The following is a 25,117-nucleotide window of genomic DNA, read 5'->3' as shown; positions in this document are numbered from 1 at the left end:
GCTGAATGACTCATGGTTAACACGATCCATTAGCATAAGCAGTCACCTAATGTCAATTTACCTGCCTTGGTGGGCTGATGTGAAGGGACAGGATGCTGGCAAACTGAATTTGGCTGATAACATCTGAGTGTTCATTTTCTGACTGACCCCATTCCAAAACACAAGAGGAAAATACCTGATTTGATCTGTTGAGCTTCATTTTTTATTTCTTTACCATTTCCTAACTTATTGCAGAGGGAAATTGATCTTCACGTTGAAAGAAGGACGGTGATCTTTTTTTTTTTTTAGACGTTCAGACACAAAAAGAGATCAGGAGTCTGAGTATATGAGAAAGGGAAATGCAACTTTTAAGTTACTTTAGGAGATACTGCTGTTTTTTAGCTGCAGTGGATTTTAATCGCTTGATAATGCACAAAGTGTGGGATGTTGTAGATATAGCATACATTAATTTACTTGATCTTTATTCAAGGGATAAAAAAAACTTGTCATTGAGAATTTTCTCCACATCTTTCTTCAAGATTAATTAAAGTGTCTGTAACAACTTTGGCCATGTTTGGGCAACGTGTTTTCAGAGCTACTCACAGATTTTCAGTTATGATCATGTTGCTACCACTCGGGTCAATCTGATTAGTCATGGTGGTGTGCTTTGGATTACTGCCCAGTTGTGGTAGCAAATATCCTTTCAGATGCATTTCTTCACAGACCAAATGTCAGTTGTATTCAAGGGTCACCACACCTCTGGATGACATTACTGTCAAGTTTTTACCCCATTATACAGAACATATAATGTGCCCATGGATAGTCAAAATGCAGAAAATGACTGATACCAGTGACCAATAGTTACCAAACCCATCTTCTAGATAAAGTCATATCCCAACTGACAAAGGCTAGAGCTAACATGCATATGGTATTTCACAATCCTGTAGTGATGCACTCGGTTGGAGTATAATAATTTCTTATTGCTGCAATCCTGATCTTTGCCTTCTACTCTTAATATAGTTACTTATGCTCAATATCTAAAGTTAAAAGCTTAACCTCACTTACTCAAATGGTGAAAAATTGAGGATTAAACTAAATGATTTATCAAAAAAACTACTCACCTAGATTATCCAAAAGTCAAACAGTAGACCCACTGTAGTCAAACACACAGATACACCAACACAAGTTCATGTAACTGTTTCTAAGGAGATGTCAACATTATGAAAACAAATGAAGAAACACACAAGGAATTTAAAGATTGCTCTCCACTTCATCACTTCTTCCAGTCAGCGTCACTCCCTCAGAAAAAGCTCTCCCTGTTATAAAAAGATAGCTGCATACAGATAACAAGACAGTCAGAGATGAAATGTTCTTCATTATCATGTCAATACATTTTACACAGCATTTATAGTAAAAAATAACCCGTTTTTCCTCAGAATACAGAGACACCCCTCTTAAAATATATCTCATAACTTAACCCTGCTTAGTTTTCTGTAAAACACAGTAAACAACATCACAAGAAGACATCAAAATGCATTCTATTTGTTTGTTTGCTAACATAATAATACTCTTCTCAGCAACTTTTTGTATAGACATAATCAGTCCCACTCGCCAAAACCCTGAGAAAAACAAAAAAAGTTACTGGACAGAATTGACTTATAAGTACAGATTATTGGATTCTATCTTACATGCACAAGAACTGGAAGATTTGTCAGTATTAAGAAAAAATTTGCACTCAAACAACGTTACAAAAAACAATCTCTCTTCACATCAGCTTCCAGAACTGTCTGTGCCCCTGTTCCTCCAGATCAAACAGGGCCAGCCTGTCAATAAACCCGTCCTTTGATGCACAACATCAGTAGCCATTAACGAAGAGTGTCCTCGCCGTCTTTGCTGTGGGTGCTGGGCTGGGTCTTTCGGCGAGCTGTGATCGCTGCCCATATTCGACACAGCATGCCACCCCTGAAACAGCAGTTTTTAGACAGATGTGAACATTTAAATACAGTGTTACAAACTAAACATCTCAAACAGCAATGAGACTTTTTGATGCAACATTAACTAATGATGCAGACTTCCCACTCCCACAGGGTGAGGTCTTCCTGTTTCTACATGGACACACTATATGAGATTGATGTGTGGAGGCAGCTCACCTTAATCCACAGTAAATCAAGTCGTCCCTGGAGGCCATGAAGAGGAGACAGTCCAAGGTGAACACATGAGAGAGCAACTAGAAAAAAGAATCACACAGGTGTGGATTAACAGAAGGTAGATGAGTAATACCAACTGGCCTCGGAGAATAAAAAAAAATACAAGGCTGAGCTACAGCTGAGTTTACCTTATCGATAGTGTCTTGATCCACAGGGACAGACTTGAGCCAGCAAATTAAAGCCCTCGTCTCTGGATTAGAGCTTTCCTGTGAGGCCGACTCATCATCTATAATGTATAAAAGCTGCAACCATTAAGTTCTGTCTGACCTTGACACAAATTACATTCATACATACATTAATTTAAGTTATGTTAATGTTACACATAATGAAAACCGTGTATAATAAGAGTCTATAATCATTACCCAAACTGACAAGACAAGTTTGAGCACAGTGGCTGCTTATTTTGCAGCCTACGCCTTAGATGAAAACCAGCCAAGCAGAAATAAGCCTAAAACTGAGGTGTGGTAGGGACTGAATGGCTGCTGCAAGTGTGAAGAAACAGTACTCACAACCACTTGGTTGTTTGATGTAATACTGTTCATGCTGCAGCTTGTGTTGGCTATTGTCTGACTTTAGGCTGAGCTCCTACCAGCTCTTGCAGAATGGCTTGCTCCTAAGATCTCTTGCAAACATGCTTAGTTCTTTTCAAAAAAGATTTTTCTACAATTTTCTATGCCAGCTGACTCAAATCAAACTGTGTGCTGGACAGGTTTTCATTAAATATGAGTATATGAGTATATTCCATGGGTTTCAGACTGGTTAAGAAGTATCCTATTTAGAAACAAAAATACCAAAAAAACAAGTGACAAATCCATACAGACTAAGGAGGCATGATATCGAAGAAATCTTCTGCTGCAATATTTTTTATTGAAATATATTGAAATAGAAAAATAATAAATTCTAAAATTGTTGCAAACAGAGAATTGAAAACAATTAAATCATGCTTGAATAATTTTGCATGCAAATGCCTTTGCACAGGAAATAAAAATAAATGAAACTTAAGACTTGAAATTCAGTGCCGCACAATTTATTTGACAACACTGGATTTGTGTCAGTATTAGTATATCTGAAGTGGGAGATAACATTATTGTCAGTCTCCACTTTGTTACATTGCTATCAATGGCAAAATCTCAATAACAGTTATCTAGTTGTTATTAGAACAAGAATTACTAAAGAAAGGTTTTGCATTTGCTTTGTAAGCTGTCTTGCAGGAATCATGGCTAAAAAAACTTCAGAATTACTGACTTTGAGTCCTAGATTTCGATATCATTGCAAATATTTATAATTATTTGAGCCACTCGACTAATTTGAATTTCCCCCACTGGGGGATGAATTGTGTATTTTTCTATTTCTATTTCCTAAAGCAAAATGAGAAATTCAGTGGAGCTCACAATTGTCATTACATGCAGCATCAAATCTAACAAAACACTAGAGAAGAAACTCCTCTGTGTCTCTAAATGAGGGATTGTTATTACTGCTGCCTAACTGAGGGTGAAGCCATTTTTCTCCATTTCCATTTTCCTCATGCTCTTCGCTCATTTCATTGTATGCAGGCAGAGCCAGCATGCCATTACAAATTGTATTTTGTAAATAAAGTTAAAAACTCCATGTCACCTTGAAACCCTTAAACCCAGTTAAACTGCTATGGATGTACCAAGCTTAGAAGTTAAAACAACCCTACCTTTATCAACAGCCGTTTTCCTCAGAGCATTTATCTGTTCCTGTTTTCTCTCAACAGAGTTTCTCAGCAGCTCCTGGTACTCTTGCTCCTTCTCACTCAGCTGATTCAGCAGTCTGAAACAGAACACAGCCATCACCACTCAGAAAACGGGACAACTCAAACTTTTTATGATTCTGTGTACTGCCAAATAGGAGTGCCAAAGTTAAAGCAAAAATTATACACTTAAAAAAATTAAAATGGCAGATTGGAAAGCTGTAAACGTAAACCTCTCTCCAGTTATATATAAAAAACTGCCATAGGTTTTGATCTTTACAAAATCATGACTAAAATAAATGAGAGGTGAAGGCTACCTCTTGGTCTCTATTCGCAGGTCTATCAGTTTCTCCCTGAGGGGAAAGCTGATGATGTCAGCAGGGAAGTTAGGGCTAAGAGAAGGCACCGTCTCATTCATGTTTGACTCCGCTGGCGCCATCGGCAGGTCAGGGTGAAGAACTACTGGGGTGTCTGGGTCAGCAGGCTCCTCCTCTTGAGTGCTTTCCTCAATCTCAAATGAGGACTGCAGCTGGAGTTTCAGTTCTGTGAAGATGGGAGATTAGAGGTACAAGCAAACAAGTAAGTCAATGAAAAAGAAGAAAAAACACAATTTAACAGTTATCAGTGGTTTATTTGGTAGAAATTCAGTGATTGAGGAGGCCACTTAAGGTTAATAAACCCATGCTCAAGAAACCCATCTGTGATAATGTAACCCTCAATATATGGGACATTATCCTGCACAAGATAGTCACTAGAGGATCAGCCATAAACGGATGGGCATGGTCAGCAAGAATGTTCAGGTAGGTTGTAACATTTTGATTTGATTATTTGGTTATGTACAAATGACAGTAAGGGGCTAAAAGTGTGCCAAAAACATGCATTTCATCATTTCACTACCAACAACCTAAATTGTAATTATAAGGCAGGATGGAACCATGCTTCCAGGTTGATTACACTAGATTCTAACCCCAACATCTGAATGTCATAGAAGAAATTGAGACTTTTTTCTGTTCTTCCATTTTCTAATTTTAGTGAGGCTGAGTCTACCATAGCTTTAGTTTCCTGTTCTAAGCAGATTGGAAGGGCACCCAGAGTGATCTCCTGCTGCATTAACCCATCTCAGTTTTGATGTACTGTGCTCCTCTGGGTACCTTGGTTGTAATAAGCAGCTATTTAAGTTACTGTTTTCTGTCCCTTGGCATCCGATTGGACCTTTCTTCTCAGAATCTGCCATCATTTTTGGCCAGAAATTGCTGCTCATTGTTTTTTTTCGAACCATGAAGACCCATCTACATTCAGGGTTATCTAAATTGTCTTTCTTCCCCATTATGAATTCTTTGTTTTTAACTTAAGCAGGTCCCCTGGACCATGTCTACACCCAAATGCATGTGCATCAAAAGGCCAGTGAGTGTGTAAGGCAAATCTACCTGGCAGAAGAATGGTTAAGGCATCCTGTACTGCCTGTCTAAGCAGGTTGTCCAGAGCAAACATCCAATGAGGTTTCACCTGTTGTCTTTTCAGTACCTTATTCACCTACATACAGAGCACATGATTGAATATGAATGCAAGGAAACTGATTCACATACAGCAGTTTAATCACAGGGAAACTCACAAGATCTTAAGTGACTTACTGCTTCATGGAAGTTAAAGAGCACCGCCTGCAGGTGTTTCAGAGATACTGCAGATGCTAACAGAGTTGAGCGAAGTTCCAGCAGGCCACTGGTCAGCTGTTTTCTGTCTGGGGAGCGGATATTGTCTCGCAAGCAGGTAATGAGTGTAATGATGTGGTTGGTGGTGAGTGAGGATCCTTCATCATACTTTCAAAGAAAAAAAAAGACTGGAATTTATGGATGCAGTATTTGCTTTGTTCCTCATGTACAAATTGATCTTTATCTCTCAGTAGTCCAATTCTGAGTGTGTTAATGGTAGACAATTAGGACATTTTATTGTTAGATTGATAATAGCATCAATGTCATTTTTCATGTAAAACATCGGCTCCACAAACCAGCCAATTATAATTTGTGAACAAAGAATCAACCTGGAAATTAGGAACAAAATCCTGAATATGTCTTGCAGTTAACAGATTTCAGGTTTTTTTTTGTTTTGACTTGCTGTGGTCAGTTTTCACCCACCTCGGGCACAGACCCCTGTATATTAGACACAACGTGACTGATGTAGTCAGTGAGGACTCGGTGCAGTGTCGCCCTCCTCTCACTATCCTTTCGCAGCATAAAAAGACCGATATTTTCATCTGTTGAGGCTGGACTGCTCATGTCTGATACAGAGTCGTCTGGTATTCTGCACGGGAGAGGCAATAAAGAGATAAGTCAAACTAAATCACCAAACTCAGATGAAAAAACAAGCCCTGAATGTACTGAAATGAAAATCTGGGGATGAAGAAGTGAATAAATGGATATCTGTCATGTACAGCTTATTTCTAATGAAAGACACTGTTTACCAGAGGTGTCAGCGGTGGCATTTGATACAGTGGCATTGTACAATTTCTTTAACAAGACAGGATGTAATTTGACAGTCAAGTTCAACTTGAGGCCCCATTGTGGTTTGACACAATGATATGGCACAACGATGTTATGCAGAAAAAGTAGGGCTTTGGTTTTCTATTGAGCAAAAATCTCACTCACGGCAGGAAGCTGGTGGTGGTTACTTGGCTCTCTGAGATTCCATCTGTTCTTACAGTGGGGTGGTGCCTTCTCAGGTCCAGAGAACAAGACAGGTCAACTGAGTCTGAGTATGAATCAGTGTCCTCCACAAGGATGGAGATGGGCACAGAAAGACTGCGTTGATAGTCTGCTACAAAACCCAGAGAGACTGCGTTTATAGAGATTTACACGATTTAAGGGCAACTGTTTACACATGGTTGTCATGACAGGCACAATAACAAGTTTACAAGAAATTTGACCACAAAGAACAAGGCAAATAGAGATGTGGTAAAAATAAGGTCACATTGATGCAAAGGAGGAAGATAACTAAAGTGTAGAATACTGTCTAAAAACAAAATGGAAAGCAATTTAGATTTTTTAAAAATATGACGAAAATGACTGAAGAAGAATGGTGTGTGATAAAGTATCACCAGAATAAGCTGAATCTTTGGGTTCTGATTCCTCCGGGGATTTAGCCTTCTTCCTGGGGGGCGACTTGAGGAAAGCATCCCGCAGCAGCTCTGCAGCTGTGGCTCGTTCATCTGGGTTTGGTTCAAAACAGTTCATGATGAAGCCCTTGGCCTCATCGGACATACACTCTGGAACCTTGGGGTGGATCTTAAACATGCCCACCTAGAAAGAATTGTTGGAATGTTAGTGCCAGATTTTCATGAATTATTTCAAGTTATTCATGCTATGAGTTCTGCTGGTGCTCAGTAGCTGTACTACTGCTGAGTTTATGTTTAGACTGTTGGGACTTGAGGGAAAATTATTTTGCTGTCATTAAGCTTCATCATCTAAGTTTTTTGAATGTGTGTATTTTCTCAGAATAGCCAATTCAAGGTTTCTGCATCCACTTTCTGCAGGAGACCAGTGTGACTCTGCAGCTGACCACACACGCCCAAAAATCTGTGGCTTAGTCTCTCAATCCAAATGAAACCTATCAGACAAAGCAGAACAATGTGGAAACTTGGAATAGCAAGAAAATCAACAAAGCATGGAAGGCTTTGGCATAGTTGACCTGCCCTGTTATCTGAATAGATCATCAAGTTGAAATTGATTTATTCAGAGGTGTACAATCACCCACTGCAAGTGATGAAATGTATCAATAACTGCCAAATTTCCTCACATATAAACAAATATCTATAGGGCAATACATCCATAAAAACTAAACTTTCCCTTGTTTACCTTGAACATGGCTGCCTGAGGACTTCCCAGCTCGTGGAATGGTGTTTTGCCTGTTGCCATTTCTATGATCGTGCACCCCAGAGACCAGATATCTGCCGGCCTACCATAACCTCGAGGTCCTTGGTCTATTATCTCAGGGGCCATGTACTGGAGAGTTCCTTTTAAGAATTAAACACCAGTTCCCATTTAAAAAGTTACATTTACACTTTAATTTGTATTTTAAATAGTCGCAATGGTCATCTTCCCACCAGTAAATGTTTCAGTGCAGGGGTTAATCCCTGCCAACCGTTTAGATGTTCCAAAGTCAGAGATCTTCAACACTCCACTGTAGGTGTTAATCAGCACATTGTCACCCTGAAGCAGAGATAAGACAACCGCCACTGGCATAAACCACAACAATAAGGTGAAAGTGCTGAAGAAAATCCTCATCAGAGGGGGATTTGCTCACCTTGATGTCTCTGTGGACTATCTGATTGTCATGAAGGTATTTGAGTCCTTCAAGTATCTGTTTGGTGTAGAAGATGATGGTGGCTTCGTTGTCTTTCAGTGGACCCCATTTGGATCGCAAAAGAGATGACAAACTTCCTAAAAGCGAGATTACAAAATATCACATGCAGATTAATTTTTAAAAGTTGATGTATAAATGCTGTACCTCACATGATCATACAAGGGGAGATGTGAGAAAGAGTTGCTCTCATTTTCAATCCCACATTTCAAAATGTTGTTTTTTTCTTCTGACAATTACATCATTGACTAAAAATGTTTACTTCAGTGAGTAAGATGGAAACACCCACCCAAGCTGCTTTACTGTGGATGTGACATAATCATCCTGTTTAATTACTCATCTGAACAATTTACTTCCCTGCAGGCTTCACAAACTGTTCTAATGTCAAAATTAAGTAATTCATGAGCAAATTCAAGGGGAATTTTCAAAATTTACTGTACTAACAGTGTATATATACTTAAAATGACCTTTTCTTTATCGCATAAAATAAGATGTCATTGAGCTACAAAGAACCAAAATTATGTTTTGTGATATCTTCCTACAGCAGGGTGACAAATGGAATTTTTAGTACTAAAATAATGTCCCATCAAGCAGGTCTGACTAATTTTAATTCTAAATCAATTCTTAAATGAATATGTGGAAGATATGACAACATTAGTCTTTAAGGTATGCAGTCCATCAGCTCATTCAGCCTTCTGAATAAAACATATTCCTGTAAAAACAAATCAATTTGAGCTGGAAGTGCCATCCATTGCTTAAAAAAAACATTTTGTGCCCTTTATGTAAGAAAAGTGTAAGAATGACATGGAATGGCAGAGTGGCCATGCTTGTTGCTACTTCTCTGTATTGGCTGTCTCTCCAATGTCTGTTGTTGAGATGGATATAGCTGTGCTGCAGTCAAACTCTATTCTGTTTTTTCATTTTCTCAATAGCAAACTATTCATTTTATTACACAAGCAATGCTATTCCAATTTCACACAATTTGAAGCACTTTTCAAACCTTGAAAACGCATTAAAAATGCTTGAACAAAGGTATCATTGTGCTAACAAAGCAACACAATAAGTAAATCCGTGCATGTGTAGAAGCAGGGGCAGGGCTTATTCATGTCCTGGAATTTCCAAATAACCAGGGTGTGGTTTCTTTTGTAAATAACATAATTTCATGTAGTGACCTGATACTACTGTCAGCTAAGAGTGTTATGATTTCAAATGACTGCGTCTGTACCTCCTGGCACTTCTTCCATAAAAATCTTGATGAAGCCATCATCACTGACAGAGCCCAGGTACTGGACAATGTTCCTGTGTTTGAGCCTCTTGTGCAGAGCTATCTCCTCATGGAGGGGTTGGGAGTATCTGTGTAACACAAAAGAGAAAATTAGGTGTCAAATTCTCTTAAATTCAGCAACACAACGTGGTATGATATAGTAATTATTTCAAAATGTGCAAACATTGTGCAAAATCACAACATATTCATACAGAGCAAAGTAAATGCTCACACCTGGTGTTTCAAAATTTTAAAATTCCGCTGATATAGCAATTTAAAATTATTTTGCTGTTTGATATATGGAATGTGTAAAGCCTACTAACTATTACTCAATTTGAGTAACAGCTGCTAATAAATCATTAAATATATAAATAAACGTAAAAATGAGAAAAAGATTTTGACTGTCTGGCAAATGTTTACTAATTTGTGTATATTATTCACTTGCACTGAATTCTTCATGTTGACAAAAAAGTTATTTTATATTAAGAAACCAAAAATAACAAGTCTAAACACTCCATTTCCCTCAAGATTCCTGGGAATTTGACCTTGCTGGTGAATAGAACCTCTGTCAAATCTTTTTCCAGTATGGATTTTGTGAAATAAGCATGTGGGAAAAACTAAAGCTCAGTGTTGTCGAGTGAACAAAAATATTTCTCGCACGTGCTGTCCTTCTCAGGAATCTCTTTGATGGCAATGCGAACTTGGTTGCTCAGGTCCCTTCCAGCGTACACCACACCATAAGTCCCCTTCCCAAGAACCACCTTGTCGTCATTTTGATTGGTCTCATAGATGTACTGAGGATGAGATGGAAAAAGCCCAAACTGAGAGGAATTTCACAAGCAGACAGTGAAAGAGAAGCAATTGTGAGATTTCTGCCAAGAAAACACGAGTTCTGCATTCATCACAGTGGCACATAATGTCAAATTAACTGAGATTAGTTCGACGCTGTGTTTCAGGAATAACTGCTTCCCATGGGTTGGTGGTTGTTTTTCTACTTTTCCAGACTAGGGAGACCTAAAATAGATCCTTCATTGCGTCAGTGGAAAGAAGAACTTACTGACCTCGAGTATTCCCGCAGATAGATGATCTGGGTCCAGAGCGGAATCTTGAGCCTGCTGAAGCAGGGAGTTAACCAGCTCGCAGAAACTAGCAACAACATTGAGAGACAACCATAATGTGGATGAGAATATGTCCTAATATAACAACAAGCAATAATCAGGGCCAGCTCTAAATAAGTTTTGTGTTATTGATGTCAACCTCTTTCTTTGGTTTGAAGAAAAAGTAGCTTTGATATGAGGTTCAAAACCAAACCAGTGTGCTGGCCAAAAGAACTATGCAAACATAGACCATAGTGACTAAAAGGGAAATCTGTTCCATGCCTGAATAATGAAGCCAGTGAAGAAGAGCCACAAGCTGCATTTTTTTTACTAGCCAGGGCAGAGAAACGCCTGTCTGCAAAAGATAGTTTGTCTGTTTTTGACAAACAAAAGTGACACTACTTTTTGATCTATTACCTGAGCAAATATATTCTTAGTTAGTTTATGATTTCTGACTAGTCCTCTTCTTTGTAGCATTATTGAAACATTTCATTCTGTATATAATGACTTCATTTAAAGCAACATCTAGCAACGTCCAGTTTAAAAAACACCAAGATGGTGCTGGCGGCAATGAAAATATCACGGTTGCTATGTCCATCTATTTTATGCTCACAGTTTATACACTTATACACGAAGCTTGAGATCATGATAACACACTTGTATGTGTTTACAAGAAACCATCCCAGAGCACATTTAAATGTGCTATGTGAATGTTCTAAAGTATTTTCAGGTTATTTTATGTGCTCTGTAAAAGCACATAATATGGCTTTTAGTCCATAATATGCTCATATCGATTTTCATCTGGGGACTGTATCAAAACAGATTTTGATGATTTCGGTGTTCAAAAAGCACATTCTATTTCTCCTCTTCGCCGGCAAGCCCTGTCTGCTCTTCCAGTCCAGGAAGCATTGCTCAATATAAAGAAAGTGAAACAATACAATTCTGGACATGGGCTGCTGAGAAATACTGGTAAAACATTTTTTTTGTGAACTTGTGTTTGCACATTTTTTCTGGAGGACTTCCTTGGGCATATTCTTTGGAATTTGTAAAACTCCAGCTGTACAAACCCTATATTAAAAGAAGAAACCACTGTATGGCATCTACTTAAAAAAATAAAAAACATCACAAAAGAAAACCCAAAACATTATTTTCCCGCTTTCTTATTTTGTAGTATTGCAAGTAGTTTCAGTTTTACTTCCAATTCATATGAAAAGAATGATGTAGGTGTTGTGTTGCAAGTACAACAAACAATCCTGAGTTCTGTAACCTTATAAAAGACGCTCTAGTCTCAAAACTGATCTGGTTCTAGATTGCACAAGAGCATTTGAAGCAAGCAGCAAAAAGATTTCTACTCTGGAGATTATTTGGGGGGAGGGCACAAAAGGAAGTATGACTCATACAAAGTAATTTCATCACACTCATTTCTTCAGGTCAATGACTGCACTCAGCCTGAAACAGTTGTCCCCACAGGGATAGTCTGTTTATCTTTACACAATCATTCCATCCAGGCAGTTGGTCAGAAAGCAAGTCATTAACCTGGCCTCATTCACATAAACACACACTGCCCTCCTGCATTTCTGTATGTTATAGTCTCTCACCCTTGACAGTGACTCTCAGAAGGGAAGCAAAGCTGGAAGTCATCCGAGTTGTAGTGGACATACAGGAAGCAGCTCCGCTCATCAATCTTTGATGCGCTTTTGGTAAAATGAATGCAATACAGACAGGTTATTTGTTTGAATGAGCTGTATGCAAATGGTTTTCTGCAGAACACAAGAGATGTTGACACAGACCATAACAGTCTATATCTGTCATCCTCAAGCAATGGCTAATGTTTGTGTTTTTGTTTAAGTGCTAGATGTAGAACAATGCCTGTTCCAACAGAAAAATGTACTTCTCACCATCTCCCTGTGATACTACAATATGATAAAATTGTTTATGGCTTGACTGCTTAAGTTGTTCTCTGTAAATGGCCACAGTGGCAAATTGGCAAGCAAGGCAAGGTTAAAGTACACACTGATCAGTAGCCACAGGGGAGTCAGCAAAAAGACACAACAACAATATACTATATTGACAGAACATAAGTCTGAAGGCGAGCCAAGGTTTCCAAGACAACCCTTATGTTTTGGGTCTTCTGGCTATGCTGTAGGCTCAAACACACCCAGAGCAGAGAGATGTTTGTACATGCTGTGCTCCTCTTTACCTCACGCCTCGAATTGCAGATGCTGGAAAAGTCCACTGGTGTAAACCTTTCTGCAGAATCAAATATTGAGTGAAATCATGAAATAAGTAAGTCTGACTGTAGATACACAATGAATCATGTGACAAACCAGCTTTCATTTGCATGGATATACATATGCAACAAAAATGTATGTAAACATCCCTGCTGCAGGAAAGTCATTTTAAAACACACACACTCACTCTAAAAGAACACGCTCCAACGCTGCCCTGATTAAACATTTACCAGACCATAAAGCAGCGTCACAAAAGTTATTTCTTTCCCTTCATTATGCAATACACAATTTTACATTCTGTGAGTAAGAATGTACATAAAGGTTAAAATACACTCTGATAATAGACTGGCTCCTGCAGTGGGTCTAGTGGACTGAGGGTCTACATACCTGTAAAGGTGTGACATGTCTCAACTGAACAGTGCGGCTCTCATCCTCTTCACTCACACTCAAAATAGCTGGTTGGAAGACTTTACTCGGCTCCAGAATAAGCACCTGAAACAGCAATCCAAAATCCGAACCCCATTCATTTGCAGTTTTACACAGTATCCACATGACTCCTATTAATGCAACACAAGAGATATTCGTGAACCTTAAAACTGTGCTTCTGGCTCATTTTGAAGTGTGTCAACCTCTGTACTGCACATTCACAGCCCTGAAACTGCCCTGGAGCGCCTGGGGTCTAACATACAGCAGTTGTTGTTCACACTAACAACTAAAGAAAATAGAATTTTGCCATGCTAAAAAAAAGAAACTATCGTCAATATCAAATCATATCAGAGAGGCGTGGGGACGGGGTTTGGGGATGGCTGTTGTCATTACAAATAAAGTGAAAGAAAAAACTGTGACATATGCAGTTACGTAAGTGTGTATGAGCAATGAATAAAAATAAGACTGGAAGATCTCAGAGAAAAACACAGGATGATAGACAGAGGCAGAGTTAGCTCCACCGTTGCTATCTTGTGAAACTAATGAAACATCATGACAGGAAATACCAAAACAACAGCAGCGTGCTCATCCCTGTTACAGGATTTATCAGAAATTGAAGCGCAACTTACAAACTTGTTATTATTGTCCCTACCTCACAGATGAAGCATCAGTTAGCGCCTCAATTCTGTTTCAGACTAACATGGAAATAAGTTCTTCTCAAGGAATAGTGTTCGGCCAGTTCATGAAAATTTCACATGATAATCTTGGAATTTTGCTGCCTTTTAAAATGTTCACTGCTATCTTAGAATACATGGCACTGTAATATATAAAATGCACATTATACTGCATGTGTGCTTATTTACACCACGCTCAAATCCTTAAAATTGTAAATCAGAAAAAGTGAAGACTTATTCAGTGGCCTCTTCTGTCAGCCTCTAAAGCATGACAACACAAATATGTGTATGGCTGAGTGCATGTGCAGGGCTGAGACAGAGGTTTGTTTTCAAGATGGTCATAGGACAGAATTCTTTAGTGATGCTTTAAAGCCAAAAGTAGTGACTGTGGTTGGGTTCACGCTTAAGATCAATTTGAAAAGAGCCAGGTGTCCAGATACTATCGTGCAACGAAGGGTAAACTTTTGAGTTCATATTCCTACAATTTATGTTAAGTTATATGCATTATATGCTTACGGGGCAACGGTCTGTGGAGACGGTGGGTTTGCAAGTCTGCAAAAGCAACTCCATCCAGAAATCCACTGTATCTTGTTTAGGAGATCTCACCTCAGGTAACTTGGCAAACTGACGGTATAAGATGTAAGTCTCCATAATTGATGCAACATACCTAAAGGAAACACACATCAATTGTTAGTCCACATGGAGATGATATGTAATAGGTCTATATTTTTTCTAATGCACAGGATGCACAATTCCCACTGATCGAGTATAGGCTGCATTTCAACTGCAGGGACCAATCAAAGCAACAAAAAAAAAAACATGCAGAAATTTGTAACATTAGCAGATTTTAAGGGAATGGAGCTGACCAGCACTTCTCTGTATTTGTACACAATGAGATAGTCGAGGTGGTAAACTCCAGAATGAGGCGCACCCCTAAATTGTAATAAGAAAGCAGTGAAATTAGAGTATTCAAGTTTCCATCTCTGATCTTTTCAAAGCAGTTATTCTCTAAGACAGAAATAAAAACATCCAAATCCGAGATCCGCAGACAGCAGCAGCTGTTATGAGAAATATGCAATAAAATATTCATTTAAATTCTTTCACAGCTGTTATGTTGTAAGGCATAAATAAAAAACCCAAACCACATACGGAGAGATTTTGGGTTAATACAGCTGATGGGGACATCTTATTGTCCATCTAGGCTCAGTGTGGCACCGCAGAGACAGGTGAAGAAACACACTCCAGCTGACTTAATTTGCCTATCCTGGACCTTGGACCTCAGATGAACAGCAACAGACCCAAGGCTGAAATAATATTTTAGCTCTTGGAAAATGAAAAAAAAAAACCAGCTCCAGGCCATTTACATTCTGAATGCTTCTTGTCAAAATGCAGCTATAGGTGCTCCAGTCTCACCAAACAGGGGCCTTGAGTCTGTAGAGCTTCTCGGAGGCCTCAATGACTTTCCTGTGTTCATTAGCAAGGATGTTTGCGCCAAGATAGAAGCCTACATCCCAGTAGTCTTTCATCTTCTCCAAACTACCCTTTCTGCCAAGCAGTGAGCTTATGGTCACACCTAGACAAAAGCATAACACAATAGCTTGTTAACAAATGAACAGACGATTGACTTATTCATAAGAAAGAGCTCATTCATCTTGCAGGGTGATGAGATGGAGCAGGAACAAAATAACATAATGGTAGTAAGTGCTAATAAAATGTGTGCATCATCAGCACAACTGTGGATGAAACCCTCTACTGGTGCCAACTGACAAACGTGTGTTGACTTCAAGGAACATGTCATATGTTATGTAAAAACTATTTTAATAAATTTAAAAAAAATGTGAGATGCACCTCGATTGCAGTTGTACACCAATAAGCCATAACATTCAGACCACTGACGTGAAGTAAAAACACTGGGATGCTGTTTCAGAAAAGGCGTCAAAACATCTAATAGCGGTTTGTTGCATCTAGGGCTGTGTAACTACGGACCGGTCTGTGCCCAAACTGACCCCTGTGAATCATTGAAAACACCTACAATGAATGTGGGTATCAGAACTGGATCACAGAGCTCTGTAAGAAGATGGCTTGCTCTGAACAATTTCATTTTCTTTTGCATCATGCAGATGGCAGGGTACTTGTGTTGTAGCTCACCCGAGGAAGACATCAGGATGCACTGTGGGACGGAAGCAATCTAACAGAGGCAGTGTGACGCTTTGTTTTGCTGGGAAACATTTGATGCTGCCATTCAGTTGATGTTACTTTGACATAGGTATTCCCTAATGGCAGTCACCTCTTTCAGAAAGAGAATACGTCTATCAATGGTTTGTGCAACCACAGAAGGTTTTGAGGTGTGAACTTGGACCTTAAATTATAAAACTCTATCCAATCAAGCAGCTGTTATTGTGCCGTAAAAACAAGTCAGATCCACACAGGCCCTACCTCCAAAATTACATGACATAGAATCTGCTGCAGACGACTCGATGATATATATCACAGTACAGATTCATAGATCTAGAGGAATCCTTGCCTTGACAGAGAAGGGCTAGAGGAGGACCTATTTTGTGGGTTTCTGTAATGTTATAGCATATTGGCCTATACTCTCCTATATGTGCTTGTTTTTAAAGTTAAAAGTAATACAAAAAAAGCTCTAAAATACTTAATCCACTGAACACATGTTCATTGTTACCCTTTTTATGAATAATTGAAATAGGAATTTAAAATGTGTTTTGAGGATATTGAAATACCACCAAAGATTTTATATGAATTTGATTGACACAGTGCAGAATGACACATTTGTAAGGTTTACACCCATAAAAGTTTCAGTGTAATGGCATTCATGATAGTAAATGGAAGTAAATAAGTTTGAATCAGGCTTTTAAGCTAAATACTGTGTTGGCACCTATTTTTCGCAGCTCAATAGAAAACTCAAATTCATGTCCAGCTGCCATCAGAATGACCACGCAGTTAATACCCGAGTGGAGGGTTGGCTCCGTCTCAAAAGCTTTTCCATACCTGAAAAATAATATGAAAGAAAAAATCCTGATGTCAAACGTGTCAGAAAAGATGCATCAGAAAAGTAACAAAACAAACGCAACAAAAACAAGCATCTACAATCACATGAAGGACTGACTATTAAACTGGATCTGCAGTGACGGAACAATCTTAAAACACAAAAATCAGACCTAATCCTCTTTTCACAGATGTGGAAAGTTTTGTGTGACAACATAAACAAGCACACAAACTGGTTGTACCAATAGCAGGCCTGGTCTCTGCTGCGATGGTCAGTGAACCCTGAGCTCATGAACATATCTTTGTAGATCCGTCCACATAAGCAGTACACATCTGATGCCACTTTGCCCCCCGACTCCACAATTGGCAGAATAGTTTCCAAAGCCTTTGCACGGTCTCCAGGGTGATTTCTCCTAACATGAGAAAATGTGAGCCATTTTTACCAGGCAGACATACAAAGCAAATAAAAGCTACAAGCACCGATAGGCACAAAACCAAATAACTGAAACCGGAGAGGAGACGATTCCAATAGTTTAATTAAGCAAACCAAAACCAAGTCACAATAATGGGCGTGAGGGTACCTGTTTAGAGCAAATATGTAGTGAAACTTGATATTCTGATGCCTTGCAACCGAACACATGGGCAGGCTGTTCAAAGTTTCCAGCAGTTTGATCATGGCATCATAGTCCTGAGGAAAAAGGGAGCAGAATCCCAATGCATTGTTGATGACATTTAATACATTACATCATCATAACATAAAAATAACAATAATTTAAAGCTACACAGTCATTTTTGTTCATATCCGTGCCCATGTTATTCATAATGACTCTGAAGTGCCTCAAAGTTTTGCTACATCATGTCAAATCAGCTACAGCTTCCATAAAATTAATCTTTTTCATGTTTTAAGATAAATATGAAGATCACTGACTTTATTCATGGTTCTTTTTACAAAGAGAAGACATGGCTAAATTCCTTTTAAAATTATCATTTGATTTACTCAAACCTTATATAAAATTACATCCAAGAAAATAATCATTCATTGTAGCCCTAGGCCTTCTACGTTTTCTGTGTCCAGTCTTTAACTCATGCACATACAGATGGGCTAACACATAAACACACACCTGAACGTCCCTGTAGGACAACAACAGGCTCATGACTATATCAGGGGAGAGCAGATCTACAGTATCCAAGCGTTTCTGGATGCGGCTCAACTCGTCACTTAGGGCTTGGCCACTGAACCTCTCTCGTGCCATACGGATGTCATGCCTGATTGACTCTCTGAAGTACTCACTGTCAGTATGGAGAAAGAAGGGAAGCATACAATTCCACAATTTCACAATATTAAATAAACCAACCAGGTGACATAAATGAGGACTGCTGGTTAAGAGGACGAGCACATGCATGTATAATCTGCACCGGATATTATTTGTGATCAGAGCCCTCCAGCATGTGACTTACCTGGACTGAACTTGTACATTGTTCAGCAGATGCACCAGTCTGTCCACCAGGGGGGTAAGAATGGGCTCCAGCTGTATACTAGGCTGCATCAACTCTTTGATACAAGACATCATTTTGGCATCACAGGCAAACACTTTGCCCTGAGGTGACACCACATAAGGGATGAAGGTGTAACTCCCACACTGCTCCTGAAGGAAGATATCCCATGTATCAATAAACACAGGAAGAACTTCCATGGCTTCACAAGCCCTAAGCATAGGTTTGAAGATGCTGGTGCACTTCTGTTTATCATAACAATAATTCCAACTCAAGATGGGCAGAAATCTCCTTCACCAAAAATTTACATAGGACTTCTAATGAATGACATGATTATTGAAATATATATACAATAGCCTAATATATGATATTAGGGTTATTATATGCTGCATGTTTCTGTTCCATGAAACATTATCTTTGGATTTAAATTTTTTTCCTCAGATATAGTTTTCTAAAGAATTGTAGTTGGTCCTTTTTCACAAAAATATTTAATTGACCAAAGCATCCATCCCTTTCATATTCAATTATCATGAAAAGGTAATATAAGATTAATCAATCATGATCCTAATCATTGGTTGCATCTATAGTGGGACAACACCAACAACTGTCTATTAATTGCTTCTGATTCTTTCATTTAAGTTTAGTAATCTGCTCAAAAAAAAATACACAACAAGTAACAACTAAAGTTATAGCAAAACCTCTTTAGTGGCTTGCTATGACATAATGAACATCTTTAGATTTTGGGCCGTCTAGTTATAACAATGCAAGGTCATTCTCACTTCTCTAGATATTGTACTTGAATGTTGAATATACTGACAGAAGGGGTATGTTATTACAAATATGAACTACTTTGCAGAATGTGTAACTATTATGGCACCTGGGGTTAAACGTGAGAGTCACCCACAGTGTAATGCATCCTAATTTGAATTTGTTACCTTGAGCGCCTGTAGATCACTATCCTGTTTGTAACAATACAGAATGATGTTATTAGTCATATTGAAACTCTCTCTCACTCCAAGGTGGTAGAAAGGGGATTGCTGGCAGAAAGTGTCACTCATCTCCACCACTGCTACGTCTGAGGGAAACATTTAGGAGGAAGTGTGAGTTTGCGTAATTGGCATAACATGCACCAGTGTGTCATCCAAATTACCCTGTCCACATGTCTGCACTTGCCTGCATTGTAGAAACTATCCAAGACGTCTGTGGTTCCCAGTAATACTCTCTCATATGAAATAGTTTTTAAAACCGCGTAGGCGTCCGCGCAGGCTTCCTTCAGACATTTCAAAGACAAGTTCTCCTCAGTCTGCGGCACTGATGCGTCCTCATTGACAATATATGTCACTGATATTGCTCTGGTCCGACTTCGTGGGGAAATGACCTGTTTACCCGAACCGCTGCTGGCGCTCAGCTCTAACGTCAATGTGTCCTGCCACAAACTTCCAGCAGACACCCAGACCGGATCCTTTCTTTTGAGCTCGTGCAGGCTCATTCGCCTGCGCTCTGCCGTGTACATTTTCTGCCCGATTCCGCAGGTCAAACTCAATGCATGTCCTTCGTTGGGACTCACTGTATTAAAAACGCAACTGCACGGTTACCTGTTCTTGTAATTCCCCAGGTGTGCCGCCTCCACTCTCACCACATATCCACAAACACTCCCAGCACTCTTCTCCACTCGGCCGGCCCCTCCTCTCCTCTCCTCCCCCGTCCTGCTCCGCCCGTCGGCGAGACCGAAACTCAATCGACTCTCTCATGACATCTGCTGTGAAAAAATGTGTTTGTTCATTTCGCTGTAAAGAATCGGAGCAACAGCTTTACATGTCCCAGTCTCACTGCCAGCCTTAATTATGGAAAATGTGAATCTACTTATAAACATATTTCTCATGCTAGTTTATACAATTTATGAAAAATAAGATTTGATATTAATTCCGGCATTTAAGTACAAACCTTTGATACTTCCCAGTATTGCCTCTGCCATCTTTTAGAGAACTTGGGATCAAGATATTGGCTTGTAGTTTATTACACCAGAACTTTTTCTCCCATAATCTTAAAAAACATTATCCCTTAAATGATCATCTGAAATGCGGCGTGCTCCAGGAGTCTGTCCTTGGACTGCTTCCGTTTTTTTGTATGTGACATGCGCCCTCTGGGCAAGCTTATTTAAGATCGTGAAGCCGGCTACATCCCATTTTTCTATGTAGAAGACATTCAGTTATACAATATGCTAAAGCCCGCATATTTAGAAGCCTTGCAAATCTCACAGCTCGTCAACCTAACAATGAATCCTGGATGACTTAAAATTTCCTTAAATACAGTGATGATGCTCTTTTTATTTGGTCCCCCAGACTTTTATCTGCTCTCATCTTAACAACTATATTGCTACATCCAGGTTTCAAAGCCTCAAGTGGCATTGCCTTTCAAAATGGAATTCAATTAATTGTAATCATAATCCAATGAAATCCAATTAATTAATTTCAAAATAATCCAATTCATTCATATAGAGTCAATTCAAAAACAATATCCTAGCTAAGGAAACCAACAGATTGCACCGAAACTTGTCTTCAGTTCAATCTCGCGTCCTGAGCGTGCCTGTGGCGACTGTGGAAAGGAACGACTCCCTTTTAACAGGAAGAAACCTCTGGCAGAACCAGACTCAGGAAGGGTGGCCATCCGCCTCGACCAGCTGGGGTTTGAGAAGACAGAAAAGAGGGGGAAAAAACACCATTCAAAGGATACCTGTTGGAACAGGGAGACACGAGTTAATAACCACAACAATGTCACATGTACATAAAATCATTTGAGAAATAGTAGTGGAATGATGTCCTGTAAAACTTGTTCTTATCCCCATACCCATACCATAAATCCATGCCCAGTACAATTGGTGTCTTATGGGAGGAACAACTATATACAGTAATAACTCTAAATGTGTCTCCTTCAATACACTTTTTTTGTCTTTAAAGCAAAGTTTACTCAATCATTTGTGAAAAGAAAGTTGAAACAACCAAAAAGCCCCACAAACTATAACAGGCTATTGCTCCAAAGTCCTCTTTGACAGAAAAAAAAAGAATTCCCTGTGTCCCCCATTTGGTTCCAATTACACAGAGGAGAGAAACTGGTATTGACAAGTGCTGAGGTTTTATACTATGTTTTACTACTCTCTAGGTCTCTAGCTACTTTTAAACTTTTAAATCCCTCATTTAGTCTTTTGCCATTGTTAAAGCCTTCATATGTCATGTATGGTGGTATTTTTATGTATATTTATTGAGAGTCATTTGTAAATTTTTGCAAAAAAAAAAAGGTTCATACGAACAAATCTTACAAGACTTAAGGTGTGGTGAAATAAAATTGTAAAAGCAAGAATACACACAAGCTGGCTACAACACAACTCTTCAGAGAATCTAAACTTTTAATCTTTATTTACAGTACAAAAATGAAAACTTAATATGAATGCATTTAAACTGATGAAAACAAATTGGGAAGTATGCAAATACACACTGTAGTGGCGCAAAGAAAGCATCAGCATCAACTACTCGCCCCATGTTACAGAACAGAAAAAAAGTAAATATCATAATCTGCATGTCTGTAACATTTGCTGTGACAATTAAATTTCTAATAAAAATTAAAAAAATAAAAATCGAGAGTTCACATTCCGATCATGTACTCATATCGCATGGACAAAAACAATAAGCTATATTTTGAACGCTGTGTTTTGACCAAAAAACCCCAAAACATTTATATATACACAATTACTTTTTGATGAGTAAGATCTCTTCATCTGACACTGAGCACTTGTGTAATGTGAGCACTGTCAGGCGTAAGATCAGTCATGCGTCACACAAACCTGAGAATAGGATGTCTACTTGGAGACAGCTGTGGCAGGTTTAAGCTAAAGATGAATAATTTCACAATGTACAACACAAACCAACCTTCAATACTTTCAAGTCCCACATTTAGCAGTTCCATTTATTGCTCTGTTCTTTTCAAAAACAACCACTTTTTTTTTCCGCAAAACATTCTTTTTATTTATTTAGCCAACCTGAATTAACTGTGGCAGTAGAATATGTGGGAATGGTTTATTCATCAAGACCCTCGTCATCTTCCTCTTCCTGCTTGGCATCCACCTCGCTTGTGTCGGAGAACTCGTGCAGCAGGACGTATTCGCGGCTGCTGAAGCCAAACTTGAGAACATCTTTTTCTTTGAGCTCGTAGTAGCGCTGGGTCTCGATCCGCTGGTTATTCAGGTAGGTGCCGTTGCCAGAACCGAGGTCGATGATGTAAGGCCGCACCCTGCGGCCTGTGGTGCCATCTGCTCGTGTGAACTCCACCAGTCTGCAGAAGTACAAACAGAAAATCATTTTTAGTGCAACAAAACAATCAGTTTGTTCCAAAACCAGCGACTGATTAGTATTTATCTACACAGTACTGATTAAAGTTTTTTTTCTAAAACAGTACAGTGTGGTCATTTTCACATATAGCTGTTTTCCCAACCTGTACTGAAACACTGCATGTTGCTTGGAGCAGGATGGATGGTCAATGGGGATGTCAGCAATCTTTCTCTGTCGCCCCAACAGATAGGCACTCTGTCTGTGAATGTACATGACAGGAAGGGGTTCATCATTCTTAAAAGGGTACAATCGCCATCTGCGCTTTGGAATCCGAGCCTCGGGTGGCTCGTTGTACTTGATCACCACTCCTCTAAAAGTATTGGTGTCTTCAGTGAGTGCCCCCGACAGTTCAAAGTTGGGCTTTTCTTTCTCTGCAGGAGGAGCGTCAGAGTCATTGCTCCCTCCTTCAGATTGTCCATAATTTTGTTCTTGATTTTCTTCCCGCTGCTGACGATTTTCCCTGCGGCGCTCATCATGCTGCCGTCGCTCAGCTTGTTGAGACGCGAGCGCGTTCCTTTCACGATGCCTGTCCCCGCCACGGTCTCTATCTCGTGACCTGTCTGATTCCCACCTGCTCCGCCTCTCTTCTGGTTGATCGTTCCTTCTTCTCCGCTCATCACCACTAGTCCGGTGCTCATCCCGCTCCTATGACATTTTGAAAGAAGACAATAGGGAGAGAAAAAATAAATACTGGACGACCTAGTCTAAAAACTCACTCTCCATATAGACAGTGTTGTTGGACTCAGACCAAATTAAATATGTTTTTATGCAGTTTTTTTTTTTATTTTTTTTTTTAAATCATTACATTCTCAAAAGAATAGTCAAGCCCAAAGTGCTGTATGGTCTTTTATTCACAAGTGGCATATTCAAATATATCTGTTAAGTGCAGGGGGTCTGCGTGTTTTAGGTAGCACATCTCAGGAAAGTATATTTTTATGACACTAAATTCAATAGAAGATTATCAGTTTTCAATTCAGGATCTCCTGCTTAGAAGCTTTTAGCCTAATCACCCGCTTTATTCTGACATCCCCACCACGATGAGGACTGCGACTTCTCCTGTTTCTGGGAGATCTGCTGCTTCGTCTCGCAGGAGATGTGTCCCTTCTACCTGGTGAGCGGTCCCTCGTCCTTGGTGGTGATCTACACAATAGAGCAAAAGAGACCATACATATGTTAAGATACAAGTTGCTGGAGACAATCAAAAATTGTCACGTCAAATTTCGAATAATCTAACCAATATTTTTCTGTTTCACAAAGCATGTTATTCCCTTAAAGTCTAAGCAAAATAAAGCAACAGGTAGCCTACGGCAATTATAAAAATTACAAGACAGTTATTATACCACAACTTGTTATAAATTAAATATGAATTCACAGAACTTGTCCACTGTCATTAGTAAGCGACAGAGATAACAGATTTGAGCCGATTATTATCATTTTTTGGCCTTTGCCAATTAACGAATGAACTTTTTTTTTTTAAACCCCCACCAGCATTTCTTCTCTTGGTGGGTTCAGATCTGTTACTCGAAATACTATTAATTCAAATCAGAAATTGAAATAACAAAAATAATATTTTGACAATGTGTATAACGGCACGGTTAACGGCTAACGAACGAAAGAAGCTACTTTAACCTAACTTGGCGAAAATACGTGTCGCATGTTAACGAGGTCATTAAAAGGAAATAGAAGGCAAAAGTGAGGCGATATGTTAACATTTCTTCACGTACCTGCTCACTCTTCTCCTCTGTGGACTGGAGTTGCCAGCGGATCTCGACCTCGAGCGGCGTGATCTCTGTGGCCTACTGGGGCTCAGTTTCTCCTGCTTTATCTTTACTTCGGGCTCCCGCCACGGAGATTCCCTTCTCCTGTGTCGTTTCACTTTAGCCATCCCCAAATAATAACAGCAATTCGACCGTGATACGATTAAAGGTACATCATTAAAACAAACATACGCAAATAAAACACAAAGGCTTCAGTACGAAACTAAACTTCTGGTGTTATGCTAACTTCACGCCTTTCCGTTTCCTGTGGTTCGCCGATAATTTATGTCGAGCTGACAGCTGACTACTGTCAATATTGGTTCCGCTATGGCTATTGATGTTCGCATGTCGTTCTTTAAAAATAAAAAACGCGATGCAAATCTTAGCCGTAGAATTAAACATTCAGAAATGTCCTGTCTTTTTCTTGTTGTACTTCCGTATGCTTAAAGAGGTATTAGGCAACAACGCAAAAGGAACCCGCAGGCGTTGTTACCATGGCAACACAAACGGTGCATACGAACTTTTAACCATTT

The 25,117-nt window shown here is 39.2% G+C and overlaps 3 protein-coding genes across 3 annotated transcripts in view; 1 reads left to right on the top strand and 2 right to left on the bottom strand.

The window, feature by feature from the left end:
* The window catches only part of stk40 (serine/threonine kinase 40), a 412,820-nt gene that overhangs the window by 171,786 nt on the left and 215,917 nt on the right, over positions 1-25,117 (top strand). The gene's annotated exons all lie outside the window — the stretch shown is intronic.
* LOC140316127 (mitogen-activated protein kinase kinase kinase 5) lies at positions 1,163-20,113 on the bottom strand. The gene is made up of 28 exons (XM_072393837.1): positions 19,619-20,113; positions 19,381-19,520; positions 18,410-18,597; positions 18,073-18,241; positions 17,533-17,639; positions 17,194-17,364; positions 16,842-16,954; positions 15,359-15,518; positions 14,462-14,612; positions 13,233-13,337; positions 12,815-12,864; positions 12,213-12,308; positions 10,579-10,663; positions 10,178-10,311; positions 9,479-9,606; positions 8,197-8,333; positions 7,997-8,102; positions 7,749-7,906; positions 6,992-7,193; positions 6,543-6,711; positions 6,033-6,198; positions 5,532-5,717; positions 5,328-5,433; positions 4,218-4,443; positions 3,868-3,980; positions 2,315-2,412; positions 2,130-2,206; positions 1,163-1,941 (listed from the first exon to the last, which is right to left on the bottom strand). The coding sequence occupies exons 1-28, from the start codon at positions 19,956-19,958 to the stop codon at positions 1,845-1,847; spliced, it is 3,978 nt and encodes a 1,325-aa protein (XP_072249938.1). The 5' UTR covers positions 19,959-20,113; the 3' UTR covers positions 1,163-1,844.
* Positions 21,829-24,874, bottom strand: snip1 (Smad nuclear interacting protein). Its single transcript, XM_072393836.1, has 4 exons — positions 24,552-24,874; positions 23,838-23,967; positions 22,931-23,472; positions 21,829-22,771 (listed from the first exon to the last, which is right to left on the bottom strand). Exons 1-4 carry the CDS (start codon positions 24,710-24,712, stop codon positions 22,516-22,518), a joined length of 1,089 nt encoding a protein of 362 aa, XP_072249937.1. The 5' UTR covers positions 24,713-24,874; the 3' UTR covers positions 21,829-22,515.

This window comes from Leuresthes tenuis, unplaced genomic scaffold (assembly GCF_036924035.1).
Source record: "Leuresthes tenuis unplaced genomic scaffold, fLeuTen1.0.hap1 SCAF_10, whole genome shotgun sequence".
In the NCBI taxonomy this organism is placed as follows: Eukaryota; Metazoa; Chordata; class Actinopteri; order Atheriniformes; family Atherinopsidae; genus Leuresthes; species Leuresthes tenuis.
The sequence above is the reverse complement of the archived record's forward strand: the minus strand, read 5'-3'. Positions and strand labels throughout refer to the sequence as shown.